Source organism: Epinephelus fuscoguttatus, linkage group LG16, assembly GCF_011397635.1.
Source record: "Epinephelus fuscoguttatus linkage group LG16, E.fuscoguttatus.final_Chr_v1".
NCBI classification, from domain to species: Eukaryota; Metazoa; Chordata; class Actinopteri; order Perciformes; family Serranidae; genus Epinephelus; species Epinephelus fuscoguttatus.
Genome location: NC_064767.1, coordinates 16629755 through 16651122, shown reverse-complemented (window position 1 = coordinate 16651122; position 21368 = coordinate 16629755). Strand labels below are relative to the sequence as shown.

At 42.4% G+C, this 21368-nt stretch overlaps 1 protein-coding gene across 2 annotated transcripts in view; it reads left to right on the top strand.

The window, feature by feature from the left end:
* adam12b (ADAM metallopeptidase domain 12b) overlaps window positions 1-21368 on the top strand; it is a 141457-nt gene that overhangs the window by 94551 nt on the left and 25538 nt on the right. For both annotated transcript variants that reach the window (XM_049600643.1, XM_049600644.1), the window contains exons 12-16: window positions 5847-6024; window positions 13746-13835; window positions 16171-16366; window positions 16487-16595; window positions 17081-17279. In XM_049600643.1, the coding sequence (XP_049456600.1) occupies window positions 5847-6024; window positions 13746-13835; window positions 16171-16366; window positions 16487-16595; window positions 17081-17279 (772 nt within the window). The remainder of the gene's footprint in view (window positions 1-5846; window positions 6025-13745; window positions 13836-16170; window positions 16367-16486; window positions 16596-17080; window positions 17280-21368) is intronic.

Here is a 21368-nt window from a genome sequence, read left to right as displayed (position 1 = left end):
GCTTGGACAGGTTAACCCTGGTGATTAAGTGTGTTTTTGGTTTATGCTCAGAGACTGTCAGTGTTTAAGAAGATAAATCATTCAATAGTCCGCAAAAGGGAGTTAACCCAAAGCAAGGCTGTGTTCATAGACCTGAATTTATGTTGTTTTTAACACACATATATCCTTTGGATCTTGTTAAAACTTTCCATGTGGGTCTGATTTGGTCCAAAGAAACTGATTTTCCTCAGTGAAGAAATCTCCAACTCCCCAACTTTAACCATTAATGCCGGGTTATTGAGAACAGACTTTGTTTACCCCTTGTACACATTCCAGCCCCTTGCGCTGATCCCACAGCATGCCTGTGTTTTGTTATCAGTGGCAGCCCATGCTATTTACAAGGGGCTCGGTCTGCTCCGTGACATGGCTTGATTTGCATAGTCTGTCTATCCTTGGTTTTGTACATGGGTCTCAGCACACAGGGCAGCAAAGCTCTTTTTCTGTTACGGTGGTGAAGAGACTCTAACAAGTGGATTATGGGAGCAGACGAGGGCAGGCAGAGACAGGTAGATTGGCTTTTGGTCAGCAGGAGATGAGAGCAGCCAAGGTGGACAGTGTGAGTGAAGTGGACGCTGCGGTTTCACCCAAGAGTGGCCGTTAGAAAAGGATGTTTTTCTGTGTTCCATGTTCCCAGGAAATGTGTGCTCTCTCGTGGGGGGGGGGGGGCATATTTCTTTCCCATTGAATGCCTCCACCGTTATCGCCAGTCCCCTCAGGAGGAGCTTCACCATAGTCAACTAACAGCAGTGAAATATCCATGCAGCAGCAACAGCCAAATCCCCCTCAGGCAAAGGCAAAGCATCACACACAAACCTCCACCTCTGTCCAACGCCAGGCTCCATAAACATATTCTGTGTAATGTTGAATTTTCACAAATCTGTCCCGTGAAGCTGCGAGCTTTGCAGACAGTCTCCACGCCCCGTTGCGTTTGAAGACCCCAGTCAGTCTATCGCCGCATAAGTATGTGTGTGACATGTCTGTGTCTGAAGTCGAGCTTTTCAAGCATCCGATGCCAGCTGCCTCTCTCTCTGTGCCATGTCTGCCAATCTTCTCTGCTAGCCATTGCTCCCTGCCGCCCAACATCCTGTACGTCCTCCCAATGAAGCTAGACTATGTCCCATTATGACTGTGTGAGCTGTGAGATACTCATTATACAGCCTAAAGCCTGCTTTACTGTGTCTTGTGAGGCTGCTCTTGTTTGTAAGCTGGCATGAAGCATGAGGCCGAGGCTTGGTTATGTTACTCTCTTACACTGGGATGTAGTACTGGATGCCCTGTGGCTTTTGTTTCATACTGCCAGTGTGTTAGAAAGACCAAAGCAGGACACAGGTCTTAGAGGAGGTTAAAGCACAGAGGCCGGTTTAGAAATGTTTAATGTTAGAGCCTTGGTTCTTGGCAATACCCAACCAGTACATTATTTGTAGTTAAATATAGGGCTGGGTGATATGGCAAAAAATATTATCATCATCTTTATTTAGTTTCTTGAACCCATCTTTCCCCACGGTGCTCATGGGTATCATGACTTTGGCTAGAAAGTATGACACTGCATCTGTTATATCTCTGCTCCTTTTCGATTGCTTCTCATACGGGGTTATGGCAGCAAAAGAGGACACTTTTGTGGCTGTTCTGGTGCAGCCCCACTAGCACTGCCCACAGCAGCAAAAGTGCTCGGCCATTGAACACTTGTTGGTGGACTTACTGCAGTTTTGGCCTGGATTTTCATGCTCTCAGTAGGGCTTCAACTAATGATTATTTTCATTGTCGACTCATCTGTCGATTATTTCTTCAATTAGTCGACTAATTATTTTATTGAAAAATGTGTTCAAATGTTGAAAAACGTCAATCTGTCTCGCCCAAACCCCAAAATTATGTCATCTAATGTCTTGTTTCGTACTCACACCAAATGTTTTTAGTTTACTGTCATGGGAGAGTGTGTAAAGCTGCCGATATTTGAACGTAAGAAGCTGCAATAAGAGTATTTTGAGGTACTTTTATAGTACTTCTCTATGAAAAATAACTCAAACTGAGTAGTCGATTACTAGAATAGTCACTGATTATTCGTTGCAGCCCTAGCTCTCAGTGTAGTCACTGGGATGCTACCTTTTCAGGTAATGCACAAGGTGTGTTGTGTCTCCCGTCCTGGTTGGCACCAACCGACAACATATTTTGCAGACTGTCTTTGTCCGGGCGTCGTCACCTTTCAAGTAGCCAAACCACTTTCAAATTATTGGAGACGTGTAACCTTTTTTATCCACAAATTCATCTGTTTTTGAGGATAGCGCAAGCTCTTTTTCAGGTTTACCTCCGCTTTGCTCCTTACTTCCACTCATTGTCCCCTCTTTTCGTTATGTCCACGCTACCTTCGATTCGTCCCTACCTCAGCTCACTCACCTCAGCACAAACTTTGCAGTGAATGACACGAATCCCCAACACTGCAGACTGGCGATCCTGTTTCAAGATCGTTTTATTGCCCAGCCCTAGTTACGTTATTTATTTGGTGCAATAAATAATGCCAGATAAACAACTTGAGATATTCTTAGGTGAAACAATATCAAGAAATAGCTGGCATTTATAACTCTGAATAGCCAATAGCCATGGATGAGACACCAGACCCCTGGACACACACACATGTAAAGGCCTTTCTATTTCTCCTACACAGGCACAAGACACCCAAACTGCAAGATCTCTCATCATCTCTTTATGGTAGTTTTTACACCATTGTTTTCTTGTGGTTGTTTTGGTTAAGTAGCAAGATATCCTTCCTTTCTGATCATTTGTGGTAGTTGTAGTTTTTAATCATTAGCCATATTTTTACCTTTTTTGGTCATTTTGCCTCTCAGTTTTGTATTTGTGTCTCTCCTTGGGTGTGAATACCCAACCCGAGCCTGACAGAACCAGAAGCGTCAGGCGGGGTTCAGATAAATATTTGCAAAAGATGTTTGGGTTGGGTCGGCGTATGGCTGACCTGCTGCCTGTCTTGGGCTACTTCTTGTTCAGTGTTGGGACATGAACACGTGATCTAATAGAAGAAGAATGTCTTCTATGAGGAGGCTGAATAAAGACTGTAAGAGAAAACAAAGTCTTTTGTGTGGTTTATTCTTTCGAGAAGAGCAGTCAGGTCATACAGAGACTTCAGTATCTGTAGAGTGAGAGCTGAAAACAGTAACTAACAGTCAGACATTTACAGACAGGGCAGAAAGGTCACACAACAGAGGTATCCAGGCAGTTGATAAGAAATACTGGTTTGAACCAGTTTTGTGTGATCTGACCAAGGACAAGATGAATCTGTTACAGGGCACTGTTGCTACAGTAACAATCATACAGGCACCTCTGTTCTCGTGGTGTCCATTGTCGTGAGCATAATAAGACAGTATGCAGAAATTTCCGTTACATTGACAACACATGAATGCAACACAAAGGCTATTTAAGGTGGTAAATATTTAGGAGCGTTATCGTCAACATTAACAGTGGTCGATATGAAACGATAATTCGTCACCGACCGTTACCCAAAGCTGAGTGTACTTGCTCGAAACATTCTGGCCTTTTCCAGTTAGCAGCAGCAGCAAACAGGGACAAACTCAGTGCTTCAGTAATGTTAAGCGCAGTTCAGAACAATGATTTGCGACGAGACAAAACAGTTTTAGAACGCTGCAGAGAAAAGTTGCAGCGGTGTGAACTGGTCGGTCTGAGCTTGACTCAAGCCGGCTGATGGTGTCACCCGCAACTCGGCTGGTCAAATCACCGGTGGCTGGTTTTAGAATGTAAGGCATGTCACCCGTTTCTAGAACCAGTCGGCTTGTAGTGAAGTCCACTGGTCAAGACAAAATGACCGCAGACGGCATGTTTGCTTGCTGCAGCAGGTGCACAGTCCCCTCTGAGCCCTCTGTTTCCATCCTCATGGTGTGCTGGTGTCGAACAGTTGATCACTGATGCTTGCTGTATGCGTTTACACTAGGGCATTAACGACTTTGATTTTTTTCAGGTCGACTTATCTGTCAATAAAGTCTAAGTTGAGTCGACAAGTCATTTTATGACATCATCACATTGACACTGCAGAGGAAAGTGAAGTATCTCCACACTTGATGTGTGTCTGTCGCTCTCAGGCCCGAACATACTCGGGCGTACTATTAGCGGAGCGGACTCTGCAAGGAATGTCCGTAGTCATTCGGGCTTTCATAGTCGAGCGCACTTCCGCATTGTAGTTTCCTGTAAAAATGTCCGTGAAAAATCCCCGCGATGTGAAAAATACATGTCGAGCAGTCACTGGTGTGCGGAGCAGAGTCCTCGTGGTCGTAAATCTGAGCTTTGTGCACACAGGGCTTGCAGACGTCCACTTTAAGTCCGCGCGGACCTCCATGGAGTCCGTTCCGCGTACATTCCGCCCGAGTATGTTCGGGCCTTAAGCCAATCAGAGGCAGCGATTGCATTCCGTACACAAGCACAGACAGAGAGAGAGAAAGGGAAAAAACACACGACTTGTCGACTCCTCCCGGGGGGTGTCGACTTGTGCCACTGACGTCGACACGTCGACAAATCGACTTTTCTGTTAATGCCCTAGTTTACACCCCCTCACACACCCACACACATTCTAATTGACGGATTAAGTAGAAAGCCTGAAAAGCTGTAAATCAGAACACAAGTACAGAGAGCCGTAGCACAGAGATGATGCACCATCTCATCAAGTGTCATTGGTGTGAACCGGCAGGTTTATAGAATGTTGCAGAACGGCGCATTGTATGTAATTGCCTGTTTCATCTTGTCTTGTCGTGAATCTTTGGTCTGAACTGGGCTTGACATTAAATGCGTCAGGCTCGGGTCGCATTCAGACAGAAATATGCAGCCTGTGCCACCCTTGACCACCAAACTGGCATTAACTCTGGTAGAGCAACCAGACTTTGGCTGTTTTCTTGTTTGGTCCATGTTTTCATCCATCCCTTTTCTCTTCATGGATGGTTTTCTGTCTTTTTATCTAAGCCTTGGGTGTGTTTTGGTCTGTCTCTGTCCCCAATCTTTATATTCAGTTTCTTTTTCCTGCTTATCTACATATTATATTTGTTTTTCACTCTCCATATCTCTTTCCCTATTTATTTCTGGTCCTTGGTTCCTAGACTCACAGAAGCTCACTCTAGCAGGAGGACCATTCCCTTGGGCCTCACAGCTGTTACTGGCATATCACACAGTTTCATCTTTAAAGTCATAACATTTTCTCGTTTTCAATACGAAATCCAATTTCTTTCCTCACTAAATTAGACATTAGTCAGCCCTTCAGGTAAGCGATACCAGGGAGTGAAATTAATGTGTTAGAAATGATGTGGTTTCGGTCTTGCTATTTTACCAAGGTTCCACATACACACACGTGTGCTCACACACACAAGTTATCCACATCCAACATACCCCTCCTCGTACTCTTCCCTCCAGTCAGTTGCTTAAACTGTCCCGGTGTATCCAGGATATGCCTCTTGAAGATGTAGCTGCCAGAGAAAATGTTTCTCTGGATACTTGATGGGCCGTTTATGTATTGAGGAGGATTGAAAATCTATTGAACTGGAGCTCATACAGTACAACGTCAGTAGACCATTAAATTTGTGTGAAGGGCCTCTTGAAAGAGCAGATTGAACAAAGGTCTCAGTGAAAGCTGTGTCTGTGTTCTGGCTCAGCGGAATGATTGAGTCCACCCACTGCAGACCATTTTGATTTCAGACCAGTAAAAGCACACAAAGCAGGATTTCTTCCATCTCCTGGTATTTTTCATGTCATGAAATCTTGTCTTCATTTCAGTCAACCTTGATATTCCATTCTTCTTGTAGGTATCCATTCCCAACAGTGTTCAGTACATGCAGTAAGAAGGACCTTGCTGCCAGTCTGGAGAAAGGTGTGGGCATGTGTTTGGACAATATGCCAGAGGTCAAGGTGCTCTATGGAGGCCAGAAGTGCGGCAATGGATATGTGGAGGAGGGAGAAGAGTGTGACTGCGGGGAGCCAGAGGTAAGGTGGAGCGCTATGGCTGCCATGACTGGTCGACATAATCGATGACTTTGATGCTTACAGTGTGTCAATATCAATACTTTAAACAAATGCTACAGTTTTAGAAAGTGGCAGCTGCAGCAGAGTCTGACTCTTTTGCACTCTAGAATCTGGTTTTGTTTTAAAGTCATTGATGGTCCTGACTATGTGTGTGTGTTAGTGTGTAATCAATGATCAGTATAATTAAAAGGAGTAAGATGCCCCAAGGTTGACAATGTCCTTTAAGACATCAATGTACTTACTATTCTTAGAATACTTACCTCATATGTGGACATCACATTTTGGGTTTGCTGCACCTTAAACTTCATTCTGCTGAACTTAGACCTGTTGTCCTCATTGATGGACACTTGTATGTGCCACATACAAGTAGCAAAAGCACAATGCAATAATCTATGTAAAAACAAGATTGCAGCCAACTCTGTCAAGTCAGTTTCCAGTCGATTCTGACACAAAAGTGGACAAGGTACAAAACCTGATCAAATAACATGGTTGAAACTTAACTTATTCATGCTAAAAAAAACATTTGTAGTTTGACATTGCATACAAATATGACCAATTTTAACAATAATAACAAGCTAAGATGCTGTTAATTTGGCAGTACTTGTTTTAGGACATTGGGAGTTTATTATTGTGTCATGGCAGCATTTCACACAGGCCAACGAAGTGTGACAGACAAAAAGGACCTTCCGTGATTGGAGTATGGAGCAAGAAAAATTCATACGAGTTACAAAACAAACAAAATCACCTTGCTTGTAGAAATGTTGCATTATTTGCAGTTTTGTTTTTGCAAAGCGATGTTCAGGCATTGAAATTAACAGTTTTGAACAGTTTTAGACCTGAACAGTGACCACTCAGAACACTGAAGCATCGTCGCTTTGTTCAGGCACTGAAATAAACAGTGTTCTACTTTATTACATACTTGGGATTATTAAAAATAAATCCATCGTCCTCATAAAAGGACATACTTTTTCTCAAAACTACTTAGTGTTCAAAGACAATGTTAGTTTTTTTAAACTTATCAGGTCCTGCTAATCCCAAATAGCTAGGAAAAATTAAGAATACCAAGCATACCAAACAAAAGCTCGGGTCTCAGGAGGTTAATGGCCTCCATTTCACCATTGTAGCTTTCCACTCCGGTGCGATCATATCGCTTTCAGAAGCCTCTTAATCCAGCACGAAACAGCAGTGCTTTTGTTAAGTCTATATAAAACCAATAAATCCAACAATGAATGTCTTCTGTGACTGTTTATCTATTGATATGTGTTAAAAGGAGTTATTGTTGTTGTCATTAGCTGTTAACTGAATCCTACTGAGGACAAGAGTCCATCCCATGATGCACTGGGTTGAGTTTGTTGACGAATCAGAGGCTGTGTTGCTTACTGGGCATGAGGCATTATCCCAGAGGCCATGCACATTGGAATAACATGACACTGACCCCAGTAATAATGACTGAATAATGAACAAATAATTGGGGCCTTGGAGGCAGAACCTGTGTACACTGTAAGTTCGCACCACTGACTAAATAATAAGCTTTCTTTTTTAATTTATTTTGACGTTGCCTGTTTACACCTACAGTTTTGTGCTTTAATATGTAAACACACTATACAATGACAACAGTTTTTTAAAATTAAATGAACTCACATAAAGTGGTCAATTTGATTTTTTTAGAGGAATATTAATCGTTTAGATGGATCAACTGTTTGGTAAAATTGTCAATAGATTATTCAATAGAAAAATATTGTTAGTGGCAGCGCTGTGAAGAGCAGGGCCTTCATCCTGACCTGCTTCAGTAGAGTGGATCAGTCTCAAACACCATGGTTGTACTGGGCAGCACTCTGTAACTACGTGATGGTGAAACTGTGTAACAAGAAAATGTTTTTGCTGGATAAACAAAAGTTAAAACACAAAAGAAAATCAATTTCAAGTCTTTGGTGAGTCAACATTCAGCGAAGGGTAGTTAATTTGATTCAGGAGAATTCAATGGGTGGTCCATTTCCCAAAAGTATCCAAAGAACAGGTCTGGTTTCTATTAAGATTCTCATCTCTACTTACAATGCACCACCCACTCAAATCAATATATTAATACGCAAACGTAAGGAAAGACTAGATAGAAACAAATCATGAGAAAAACACTCAGAGCGTGCACTGTTGTAACTTGATACTCCCTTTACAAAGCCAGGCGTCCAAAGAAAACAGCACTAACTGTCCTGTAAGCAATCATCCAGAACCACTGAAAGTCTCAACAGCTCCCTCAGACCTCCCAACAAAACACAACAAACTCCAAGTTAAAACTTTCTGTTGACACTGACGTTGTGTTTGCGGCTTAAAAGCATCGAAACCTGCCGTGCAAAAACAAGCCTAAAAGCTCAGCAAATCGCCCGAGGCCTCCAATATAAGTGTTTTATTTACATCACACCTTCTCTCAGCGTCCCACATGTGCCGAGCAGCGCTCTGACAGGCTGCCACGGTGATGTCATGTCCTCATTGAAGGCCCATTAATCAAACCACTGTCCAACTGTGTGACAAAGGAAACAAACAAAAGCGTAATCGGGTCGAAGCTGAAATAAGCTTACTTTGGCTTTGCCATCCAAACAACTGGGCACGCTCTGATGCATGCATCCACCCACACGCGCTTTGTTTCTGGCTCGCACACAGTGCAGGGCGCCTTGGGAAGTGGAGTGAGAATCACATGTGGGAAGCAGGTATCACTCAGTCACAGCCGGGGCAGCCGTGTGGAGAATTGACAATGAATAGATATCTATACTCAAAATCCCTTGAGGTTGATGGGTTTCTTGGAGAATTTTTGTCGGTGAAAACTAGTGAAAAATAGTCTTTACAATTCTTTAAATTGCTTGTTTGCCCAACCAACTTCTAAGACCCATAAATTTATGATGATACAAAACAGAAAAACAGCAAATCCTCTCATTTGAGAAGCTGCAACCACTGAATGTTTGGCATTTTTGCTTGAAAAACATCTTTTAAACCTTTTTAATTGATTGTCTCAGCCCTTCATCAGACAGATATTCATACTGCCCCATCTGATTATCTGCGTCGCCAATCGGATCCTCTCAAATTCCTTATCAAATGTAATTAAATTTAGCTTTTAACACTTTCAGGTAACTAAATATATAAATAACTCAAAGATCCAGAAACACCTTAATTAATATTTACAACCTGTAGAGAAGACCTGAAAATGAGATCAGCAGAAGATATGAAATATTGATTAAATATGCATCTGATAGAATGAAACAAGTTGTTGCCTCCTGAATTTTACACCTTATTATTCACGAGCTGTTTACTCAGAATACTGGAGGTCATGATGCAGAGCTATTAAGTTAATAAGCTTGAAATATTGATATGATAAGCATAAAAGTTTAACCAGGAGATTTAGCTGGAATTGAGGTGATGCCGTCAGCGAGATCATTTCTCCTGAGAGAAGTCGTCACTCTGTTTGAGCTACAAAAACACACTTGGTGTGACAGAGTGATGTTTCCTTTCCCCCCACAAATGATCCTTGACGAGTAAAGATGCCTGCTTGCTGTGAGCACATAACAGCAACAGACAAGTTTTATTTTAGCCATTACTAAATTATTGTTACTTAGCTGCAGCTGATACGGTCGGTGTAGGGCTGGGCAGTATGAAGAATAAAGAATAAAGAATAAATTATCTCAGTATTTGTGACCAAATGCCTCGATATTAATGTTGTGACGACATTTCAGGGTTGACTGTAGGTGCTTTCAAAGAATATTCAGATTTTTGGTAAATAATCATCAGTAATGTGGCAACAGAACAGCTACAATATTAGATCACTTATGGTATCAAAAATCTAAGACAATATTTAGTGTCATATTAGCCTTAGGTCGGTGCCGTTTGTCATTTTAAGCGATCAAAGGGACAGTCAGCGCCAGCCAAAATGAGCCTGCTAACTTTATTTAAATGAACAAGGAAAGAAAAAAGGCTTGGTAAGAGATTCGTTAGCATCAGAGCTTAAAGAACCCCTCCTGTTAAAGTCAAGTTTTACTATTGTTAAAGGGCCAGTGTGTAATATTTGGCATGGTTTATTGTCAATCTGATTCTGAATCTGAATATTCTACCCATTAATATGTTTATACAAGTGTATAATCGCTATAAAATAAAATTCGTTTGGTTCGTAGCCTTATAATTATGCATTTATATATATATATATAGCAAGGGCCTTGCTTTAGAGAGGTCGCCATCTTGCGCCGCCATGTATGTACGGCAGACCGAGCGGACAATCCAGCCAGCCAGAGAACGCGTTTCGCGTGTATGAATGAACCAACGAAGACAATGGAAGAAAGGAAGGAGGAGGAAACAGCAGAGAGTGTTAGTAGTTCGTTGATAGAGAGTAGTGAAAAGTTTTTTTAGTTATAAAGTTTGCGAATGGACCACACTTACCACGCAACAGGAGAGAATGAACCCGAACCGTCATCTGCAAGGAAAAGAAGACGTAACTTCACTCCTTGTGATGCACTCTCTGCGGCGCTTTTCTTCCTGATGATATATCTCCCCAGCGATGGTAGCAGTAGCACCAAATCCCATTCTGTGCATTCAGCCTCTCGTCTCGCCCGCTCAGCATCAAACATATGGAGTTCCTCATCTGTATGCTCCGGCTCAAACAGGTATGGCTCTGGGTCTGTGTCCGCTACAAGAAACTCTTCAAAATTGCGTTCAAAGTCGTCCATTGCAGCTACTATAGTCAGAAGATATTGCTAGGCTAAATAAACAGCTGAGCTCTGTTTACCGGCTACGCTGTCAGTCAGTGTGCGGGCTGGAGATTGGCGGAGCAGAGACGGGAGGGGGGTCCCCACTCGGTATGGTAAACGAGTATGTGTGTAAAGTTATGGAGTGTGTGTTACGCTAGAAGAGTCAGAGTTTGGGACGGAGTCTTTTACCCCCTGGAGTGTTACCGGAGTTTCTGGAGTGCTCAAATAAACTGGCCTTTTTCCCGAACGCTCCTCTGGTCTCCTGCTCATGAGGGACTCATCTCATTACAATATCGTGTCACTGATGTCACTGTTTTCAACCCATTTTACACACTGGCCCTTTAACATGTCCATATGGTGTTTTCTATGCACTACAAGACATATTATGAGCAAAATGAGCAGTCAGCGTCCATGGTTGAGCATTTCCGCCTTGAAACTGCAGTTTACCAATGACATTCTCAAAAAAACGGATTCAAACAGACAGGGTTTCTTACGGCACAAACACAAGGGAACCAGTCCCAAGGCTTTACATATCATTAGCATAACGCTACGGCAAAACGAGGAGTATCAGAGGAGAAGCCAGGTGCAGCTGTGTATCATATTTAGCAAGTTAATTTTCATTGTCCCCTTTTAAATGTCATCACTCAAGCAAAGTCATCATCAGTAAAAGACACACCTTCCAGGGTTTTCCCTGGGTTTCTTCGAGACCAAGGTGGCAAAGGCCTGTGGCGGGGGGGCATCTATGAAAGGATGCCCCCACATGCTTGAACTTTACACTGCTGACTTGTATCATCAGAACAGACATGTCCTGTGATTTTCAGCCTTCTGTGATTATATTTACTCTTTACAGCAGGCACATCCTGACAGCTGAGAATATTACTGTCAGGTATTGTCCCCCCTCTATTAAATATGAAAGGATGCTGAAAATCACAGGACATGTCTGTTCTGATGATACAAGTCAGCGGTCCTGAAATGTGTGTTTCTCTTCTATAATACACATTCTACATCTCGGAGGTGACGTCTTTCCACATACAGGCTTCCTTCGCCTTTCAAATGGGGCAGTGGGAAACAGTAGGAGAGACACAGCCTGAGGGAGAACTGGGATTTGACACAACACAGAGGGAGAAGCAGGTCCGTGGAGCTGTGCACCAGACGAGGAAAAACAAGCGCGTCGCACTGAATGCGTGCTGCTATGGCGTCGCTTTAGGTTGTGAGCAAGCATGACTCGTGTCTACATCTTATTTTATACAGTCTATGGTCTACATTGAAAGTAATGAGTTTGTGCGCGCAAAAGATGCTACATCTGAACGCCCCCCATGCACAAACACGTGCTTTTACCAAGACGGCGGCCAAAATCACCCAGTCTTAGATAGGTAGGGAAAACCCTGCCTTCAAGTGGGTAGCCCTGTTGTGATGAAATGCAGATCCCTGCTGTGCTGGGCTGACGGCCCAAACCAAGCCAAGCCGAGCCAGCCCATGACTGTCAAAATGGGGAACTGGTCGCTACATTTTTAAAGCGTCCCAATGTAGTGCTGCTATTGGCTATGGACTTCACACCCAAAGGTTGATACTCAGAGGCATCCTGAACAAAGCAGAATACAAAGAAAGTAAGAAAATACAAGCAGAGGACAGGTTCTTTGGAGATACAGACACCATCTCACACTGCTAGTGAGTCATAAGGGATGATTGAGAGGGATTTCTTTATTTATTAATTTGTTTTTGTCTTGCATAGTATAACTTTAACAAGTCTGGGTGTTTTGTCAACCGAGAGCCATATCCAAAATGGGACCAGCTATCAGAGTCCATCCCTAATCAGGATTAACCTGAGCTTTGTTTCTGATAAAAGTTTTGGTACTTTTGCTGAGCTACCTCTTTAAACTGACTCAACATTGTGTTTGATTATTTAGCTAAGTGGTGTTATGACTATGCACTCCATCATTTACAGACTACTGTAGTTAGGATTTGTGGAGTCATTGTGTTTGACCACCAACAAACCAACTGTAAGATTTACATTTACCAGCGTGCCCCTCCATAACCTCTGTGATGTCACCACAAAGGGCCTGCTTGTTTTATCTGCCGGCCCACTCAGACCCAGAGATAAAAGCAAACCTTTTCTCCTCTCTCTAAACAATAATCTTACATCAGGACCAAGAGGTAAACAGCCAGACTCATAAAAAAAATACAACAAAACAAAACAAAACACATCAACTGAAAATTAGACGTCCAACAAGCCAGCCGCCTCCAGGTCCCAGCCTTCAACACATCTTATCATTACCTTAGAGCCCCATGAGCGCAACAGCCACGTTGAGAGAAGATAAATGATAGTGGGAGTTGTTTTCTGCGTGATAGTGCGATGCGTGACACTACTTGGAAAACAAAGCTGATGTGTTTTGGCATCCAATGAAAGATAAACATTGCAACACCCTCCCTGAAGTCTTTTACAGCACTATTCCCCTTTCGACTTCTCCTTATGTATCCGCTCTCTTGTTGTCGGTTTCTGCCAGCAGCCAGCTGATCTTGTCAATGTGGTGAAGTGGCTACAATCTTCGCCTCTTAAGGGCTTTCAAATCCCACTCCAGCTGCTGTCCACGATACCCTAATAGTCAGCTCTGCCACGTCTTTCCACTATCTACATCAAATCAGAGTCGAGGGTGTTAAACATACACCCTTCCAACTGCTGCACTGGATTTTTATCTCTTGCTCCTCTGCTTCATCGCATTAAACACGCTCCTCTTAATGTTCGGAAGTCTCCAGAATTCCCAAATCCAGAACATATGAGCTTCAGTTATTGGTCTCCACTCAAAGGTCTCCAGGTCAGGGTAAGTAAGACGGGAATTCCCGCACAGGAAGTGCACTCCCCTGACCTGGAAGTCTTGATCTGACAGGGACCAGCTGAGAGAGTAACTCAAGAGAGATGATCAGGTCCACATGTTGTTAACTATTTTGTTTTTTTCCCAGGAATGTATGAACCCATGCTGCAACGCCACCACGTGCACCCTCAAAGGAGACGCTGTGTGCGCCCACGGACAGTGCTGTGAAGACTGCAGGGTAAGACTTTTAATGTGGGCCCGAGTCTGTCTTTCACATTCTCCTTCCACTTTAGATCTCTTTTTCCATCTGAAATGGCCTTCTGTCATTCACATAGCTAAAAAGATCTAAAAATATTTTCTCTGCTTCTCTGAACATGACAAAAAGATTTGCTCTGCAGAGGTGAACATTTTTCATTTCGAAACTCAAGTGCAAGACCTTAAACTTTCTGAAATGCTGTTAATTCTCTCTGGTAAGTTATTAAGGGACTCATAATAGTGTGCCCTCGTGTATAATTTGGTAACTCAGGTCAGCTCATTCCAACTTTGTATATTTTACCTCAATAGGCCGATTTCAATTATGGACAAGGTCTCAAGTTGGATTGCATGAAATTCACTTTCACCGAGCTATTAGTGGAATCTGCTTTGACATGGAAATCTTTTTTCTAAGTATCTTAGATGTGTGTTCTCTTTTTGAAAAGGAACATTTGTTGAAGATGATTAAACACACTCACTGTGTCCTGAAACATGTTTCTGCAAAGACCATTTTAAGTCAAATTAGTCCATACCTGTGCTTCACACAAAAGCGTGTTTGACCTCATGGCACTAGACATCAGTATATGTTTTACATAAGGTGGAGCCCCGTGTCGAAGGTGCTTTTTTTTGGGCATGAAAATGGTTATTTTATTCTCATATTTAAATAAGCCCTCCAGTCACTTTTCAGTTAAAGGCATGATGGCGGTCTTACCGAGTCAGATCCAGTAATGTTTCCATAACAATTCCAATACAGCTCAAGTCTGAATTAACATAAAGGCCAGACAAGGACGAGGTTGGTTAGGTGGAGAGATAATATGTTAAATATGTGTCTGCTTCTTAAGAGCTTATTTGTTATGCACAATGAAAAGAAAATAATAATCACAAATAATGTTGGGGATTTTCTAACTTTATATCTAGCACAATCATCAGGTGAAAATTATAATTTGTCCAATACTTTGGTTCATGACCAAAATCCCATTAGCCTCAGCTGTGCGTTGTGTTTAGTGCTAATTAGCAAATGCTATTTAGCCTGGCGACCAGACAACTCTGCAAGCTCATGTTTCATTTGCTCAGGCAGATGTGTCTGATCCCTCTTCCGTTCAGATAGATTTCCAGGCCGGGCCAATCACAACTGTTCATCCAATGCGGGCAAGGTTACAATTAGAGTTGTACCGATACCAGTATCGGAAATGCCTCCGATACTGCCTAAAATGCTGTATCAGGTATCGGCGAGTACAGCCTATGACTAATCCGATACCACGTAATGCCTCACATCATTACGCATACGCACGCTACAAGCAAACAAAACAGAAATGAAGCGGAGTTTAAAAAGCATTCTACTGTAGCCTTTAAAATGTCTTTTTTACCAAATTGTGTGGCTGCACTTTAACCTGTGTCTTGATCTATGTCAACACTGGTTAATAATAATTAAAAAAAAGTTTTATGGCATTCATTCTACTATTATGTATTTATTTCTTAATATTTTACATAGAGTTTTAGGAGTTGAGACATAGAACAATTCATATCCCATCCATTTTTATTTTACACGCTGGTATCAGATTGGTACTCTGTATCGGCAGATACCTAAGGTTCAGGGATCGGAATCGGTATCAGGAAGGAAAAAGTGGTATTGGTACATCTCTAGTTACGATCATTGGCAGAGGAGCGTCACTGGTCCAGATTTGCAAATCTCTGATTGGTTGTGATTGCCTCCAGTCTGTTTTGTCCAGTGCAAAAAACCTCACGAAACTTCCAACTGTCAAACTTGAATGTAAATTCTGTCACTGCATTTCCTATTTCCCACCTCAAATGTTTTCAGAAACATGTTTTAGGGTACTGTCTAGCCGTAATTTGAGAATGTTTGTGACCACGCCCACATGTTTTTCCTGCTTGGAAATGGACCAAGTACAGCCCCAACTTGCATATGACGCTCAGCACTGTGTCACACGTTTCATGCTCTGATTGGTTGTAGGTCTATCCAGCTACATTCAGAGGCATTTTGTGGCTGCTGATAGTGCCCCCTAGAAATGGAAAATGAACTGCGAGGTGATGTTAATTTTATCATGCTAACACGCTAAACATGCTACAGGGTACATTATACCTGCTTAGCATAAGCAAATTAGCATTTTTGTTGTGAGCACGGCTGTAGACTTTATGGTCTTGTTTCTCATTTATCACTGTCAGTGCCTCTACGTTTAAATAAAGACATAACAGAACATTTGTCAAAAAGGATTGTCCTTGACAGATAGATGGAGTCAGCAATTCTCCAAATTCATTGTCTGAAAGGGTTTACTGTAGCGTATCATGTCATGTGTCTACAGCTGAAACCCGCTGGCACCCTGTGTCGAGAGTCCAGTAACTCCTGTGACCTGCCAGAGTTCTGTACTGGTGCCAACCCTCACTGCCCAGCCAACGTTTATCTGCATGATGGACACGCCTGCCACAGTGTTGAAGGCTACTGCTACAACGGCATCTGCCAGACTCACGAGCAGCAATGCATCACTCTGTGGGGACCAGGTAAATCAATGGCTCCTGATAAGTTTGACGGTGTACATCATCCTCACTTTCATACGGGGAATCTTTCACTTCATTATGGTGATTACATTTTGTATTTTGCTTGTTTTTCTTTGTGTGCAGGAGCCAAGCCTGCCCCTGGGATATGCTTCGAGCGAGTCAACTCTGCAGGGGACCCTTACGGGAATTGCGGGAAGGACTCCAAAGGCTCCTTTGCCAAATGCGACGCGAGGTAAGACGCTGCAGCTGCAGTGATGTGGTAGAGGTGCAGAGAAATTACTGTGCAAAACACAACTGATTAGCTTAAGTGGTGTCATTAGCAATCTTCATTACGCTGTGGAATCTGACATGTGATCTTCAAACAAAAGTTTACATGGGTGAAAGAATGTAATTTGAGGAAGATAGCAGCTAATTACTGTCTAGGAAAGTATTCATGAATCATTTCATGCTATTCTTGTAAGCTAATTGTTCTAAAGATCTTCTCCCTTTGGGTGAATTCTGTAATCAAGCTCTTTGTTAATTGATGTAATTGCTTTAATGACCGGAGGACTGAAGCACTGCAGCTCTCCTCAGCAGTCTTTCATCTGTCTCTACAGTTACTTATCTGTGTCTCTGATTGACAGGCCTTTATGTTTAAAGCTTTATTGATCGTTTTACTATGAGTCTTCCAACGTCTGTGTGCATGTGTGTTTCTATTTGTGTGTGTGTTGCATGTAGGGATGCAAAGTGTGGTAAAATTCAGTGCCAGGGAGGAGCCAACCGGCCAGTGATTGGAACAAATGCCGTTTCCATTGAAACCAACATCCCACTACAGGAAGGAGGGCGTATTCTGTGTCGAGGAACGCATGTTTATCTGGGCGATGACATGCCTGATCCTGGGCTGGTTCTGGCTGGTACGAAGTGTGGAGACGGCATGGTGAGTGATCAGTTAGTGATTTATTTTTTGTGACATTTTAGGCCCTGCCTGCACATATACAGATATTTTTGAAAACTGATTTGTCCTGCTCTGTATAGGGGGAAAAAAATCATCAAATTATTCATTATACAAAATAGCTGTGTCCACACTAGAATGCAAAAATACTCCAAATGCTCACTGTTGATTCCTCTTCAATGTAAGGCCAAAATAACTCACTAAAAGATACAAGTAATACTTTGGACATGCAAACGTTTTCCTTTCACTCCTTATCAACAACAATCCCATTCTCAGAATTGTCCCGCCATCTGCTGGTTCGCCTGGATCTGATCCAAAAACATTGTTTCATCAGACATTTAACCGCAGATGCTGAGGTGGACCAAAAAACACTGGACGCAGCAGACGCCTCCGTTCATGCGTGAAGTTGTTGAAGTTTAAGTGTAAAGAAGTCATTAGACCAAGCAGTGCTTGCAAAACATTAACAAACCAGTAGTCTGCCATTGCTGTTATTGTGTCTGGTGGACGCTCATTACACAAAGCAATAATGGGGATGTGCAAATTGAGGAGATGATGTCATCTTTCCCCACATGCTCTGTTTTATGTGTCCACACAGATACACAGAAATCAGATTTTTGATAACTCTCTCCATTTGGACGGCATTTTCAAAAAGTATTGCTTTAGTATCCTAAAATTCTGTTGCGTGTATACGAGGAAAATATATGTTTTTACACAATATGAAGGATGCTTTCACACCTGCCCTGTTTGGTTAGGTTCAATTGAACTCAAGTTTGTTTGCCCCCTAAGTGCGTTTCGTTTGGGCAGGTGTGAACACAGCAATCACACTCCAGTGTGCACCAAAACAACCGAACTGAGACCTTCTTGAAGAGGTGGTCTTTGTCTGGTTGCAAACGAACTCTGGTGCGGTTCATTTGTGGTGAGAACATGTTCCAACCTCGATCTGAACCAACTGCAGTCACATGACACATTGTTTGGGTTAAACATGAGCATGTTACAGTCCTGGAGGATTATTAATGTGCACCTCCTCCTGTACTGCCTTAATATGCACATTCAGCACATCCAGTGAATCAAAACATTGTTTTCTAGTTGGAGCCGCGCCTCGTTTTCAAACTGTATGGTTTGACTAAAATGAACAATGACGGCAATATAGTCCACGATGAGCAGCGCTAAAATCAACCTGCGTAGTTGTCCCTCCATTGAGACATTAGAAAGTGTCACATTTATCTTGCAAGTGTACTCTTCTTCAACGTTTGGTTTACTTCCTGGATTTTTCCCGCATGGAAATTCTGACCAATCAAGAGCAGCTTTCTCACACAAGGCATTTGATCTGGTCCTCTTGTAAATGCTGCCGTGAGAACACGAACCAACTCTAGGTCATTATGCAACTTCGTAATAAAATTAGTCCCTGATTCGGATCAAAGCAAGACAAATCACGTGTGACCAAGTATATACAGACCATCCAGCTTCCATCTCTGCTGTGTTAGTGTTGTTTACAATGTCAATGTATATGCACTTTTTATAGCTTTTGAAGTAGCTGTTAGCTTATTGTTTATTGCTCCATAACCACAGCATGCAGCTATATTATCTGTCCTCTAGAGACCCCAAACGGCTGACAGCTGTATGAGCCTACTGAAGTATTCCTCTGAGTGCTGAGCTAAGAGTACTGCAGTACCGGGTGAGGCAGAGACAGACAGAGAAGCTGCCCTTCCTAAAGAAACGGGCTAATAAAGTTAACTCCCAAGTGACTCCAGTGATCCATATATACACATCATGTTAAGGGCCAGGAAGACCCTTATGGTAACCAGTTATTTAATTAGCTGTGCCTCTGAACTTTTCTCCCTCCATATGCTGCCCTCAAACCCTCTCTCACCACACCAGTGACATCAGGACCTTTACTGCCAAGAAAGAGCAGAACAGGAGCTTTGGGCAGGAGCACTTGACTTCTTAATTGTCTCTGCAAATGAAATTCTGTTCTCAGTCCCACATTTTTGGCAAACTGGCTGTGAGAGCATCTGATGTGGGGCTTATAGGGTCAGTGTCACCAGCTTCCTTTTCTGCTGTATATCAGTGAGTAAACAGATAAACGTTACAGGAAGTTAGCTTATCGGTCCAGTAATGTAATTTCCCTTATTTGCAGTGTTCACTGGCCTGTATACTCTCTTTATGGTGCCAGGTGCATAAACTTTGCGTAGGTAGGGTTAATACTCTGTGCCTGAGGAGTCCTCCGTGCAGCAGCCCTCCTGGTTCTCCCTCTTCGAAATGTTAAAAATATCAGCTTGTGCAAGACATTGTTGTTTCTCCCCATTTCCTGTAACACACCAAAAATATTACACAAGATTTGACACATCGCCCAGACCTGGTCAGGCCATACTTGCACCTTTACAGATACCCATGGAGTCTCTTCAGTAGATCTCACAACTGGAAGATTGCATGTGCCAAACCCCTCGCAGCTGTGGGTTTAGCTTGGGAAAGGCCAGAGCTCTGCCTACGTGGTTGAAATTTGTCTGAATGTGTGAGGGCCGGGTCATGTTAGAGAAGACCTCGTTCCGTATGATATGCTGTCTGACGGGTCCAGCTTTAGGCTGTGGAACCAAACCGTGGTGCCTCGCAGTCCTACAAGTCCTCATAATCTTTTTCAGCTACCTCTAGGGACGTGCCCTTGGAGCTAAAAGGCCTTTGAGCTTTGTGTGCAGAATGGCTGTCTGCCAGGTTTAGCTTGTCTCCTGGCAAAATGTGAGTGAGCTCCACACATTATCTGGAAATGTTGCTGGCCTGAAGGTGGGTCTTTGTCATGGGCCTTTGTTCTCCTCAGAAAGGTTTCCTATTTTCCATGCCAAATCAGGGCGCTAAGTTGGCAGCACACAACAGTGGCAATCTGAGGAAGATGAGAGCTCGAAAAGGCTTTGCCTAATGCAGGCCGTATTTTCTACAAAAAAGCAACAGATGGCTTTTTCCAGTTTGATGTTTTGTTTGTTTTTAGGGGATGTACAGCATATTGTGCCTTTTTTGCGTCTTTGCCATATGAAGTGCATTAAGGGATGTGATGTGTGTGGTACAGCTGACTCAGTGTTGGGGCTGCACAATATGTAAAAAAAAATCGGATTGCAATTACTGTGAAAGATATTGTGATTGTGATATGAGGTGTGATTTCATTGGGAAGTGTAGTTTTTGCCTTTTGATTTCACTGACAAAAATAGAAAAATGAGGATGCTGTTATTTTTGCTGGGGTCAGTACCAAACAAGGATGTTCTATTACATCTCTAGAATATCACTTGCATCTCTGGAGCACAAAAATGCTTCATTTTTAATGGTATGTTGTGACACATTTTACTTGATCAAAAGATTGCAGCTGATTTGTTTTGGATATTGCACTTGGCCATATTGCAATTTTGGTTATACGACCCAAATTCCAAAAAAGTTGGGACGCTGTGTACAACATAAATGACATAAAGCAATATTTGGCAAATGGTTTGTGACCTATATTCAACTGAATATGGTGCAAAATATTTAATGTTCAAAATGATAATCTTTATTATTTATTTATTTTTATGTTGTTATTTTTGTAAATATGCACTCATTATGCAACACGTTCCAGAAAAGTTTGGACAGGGGCAAGTCAAACTGGTAAAGTTGTGGAATGCTCAAAAAAGCCTTGTTTGAAACATTCCACAGGTGAAAGGTTCATCCTCAAAATGCTCACTTGTTCACAAGCAAGGACAGGGTGAGGTTCACCACTTTGTGAAAAACTGCATGGAGAAAAAATAGTCCAACAGTTTAAGAACAACCTTTCTTAATACACAATTGCTTTGCTAAAGACTTTAAAAATTTAACCATCTACAATCCATAATATCACCAAAAGATTCAGAGAATCTGGAGAAATGTAAAAAATGTCTGCACGTAAGGGGTGAGGTTGAACACCAACATTGAATGCCCTTGACCTTTGATACCTCAGACAGCACTGCATTAAAAACACACACGACTGTATAGAGGATATGACTACATGGGTTTAGGAACACTTTGGCAAAGCACCGTCAGTAAACACAGTTCGTCGCTGCATTGACAAATGCAAGTTAG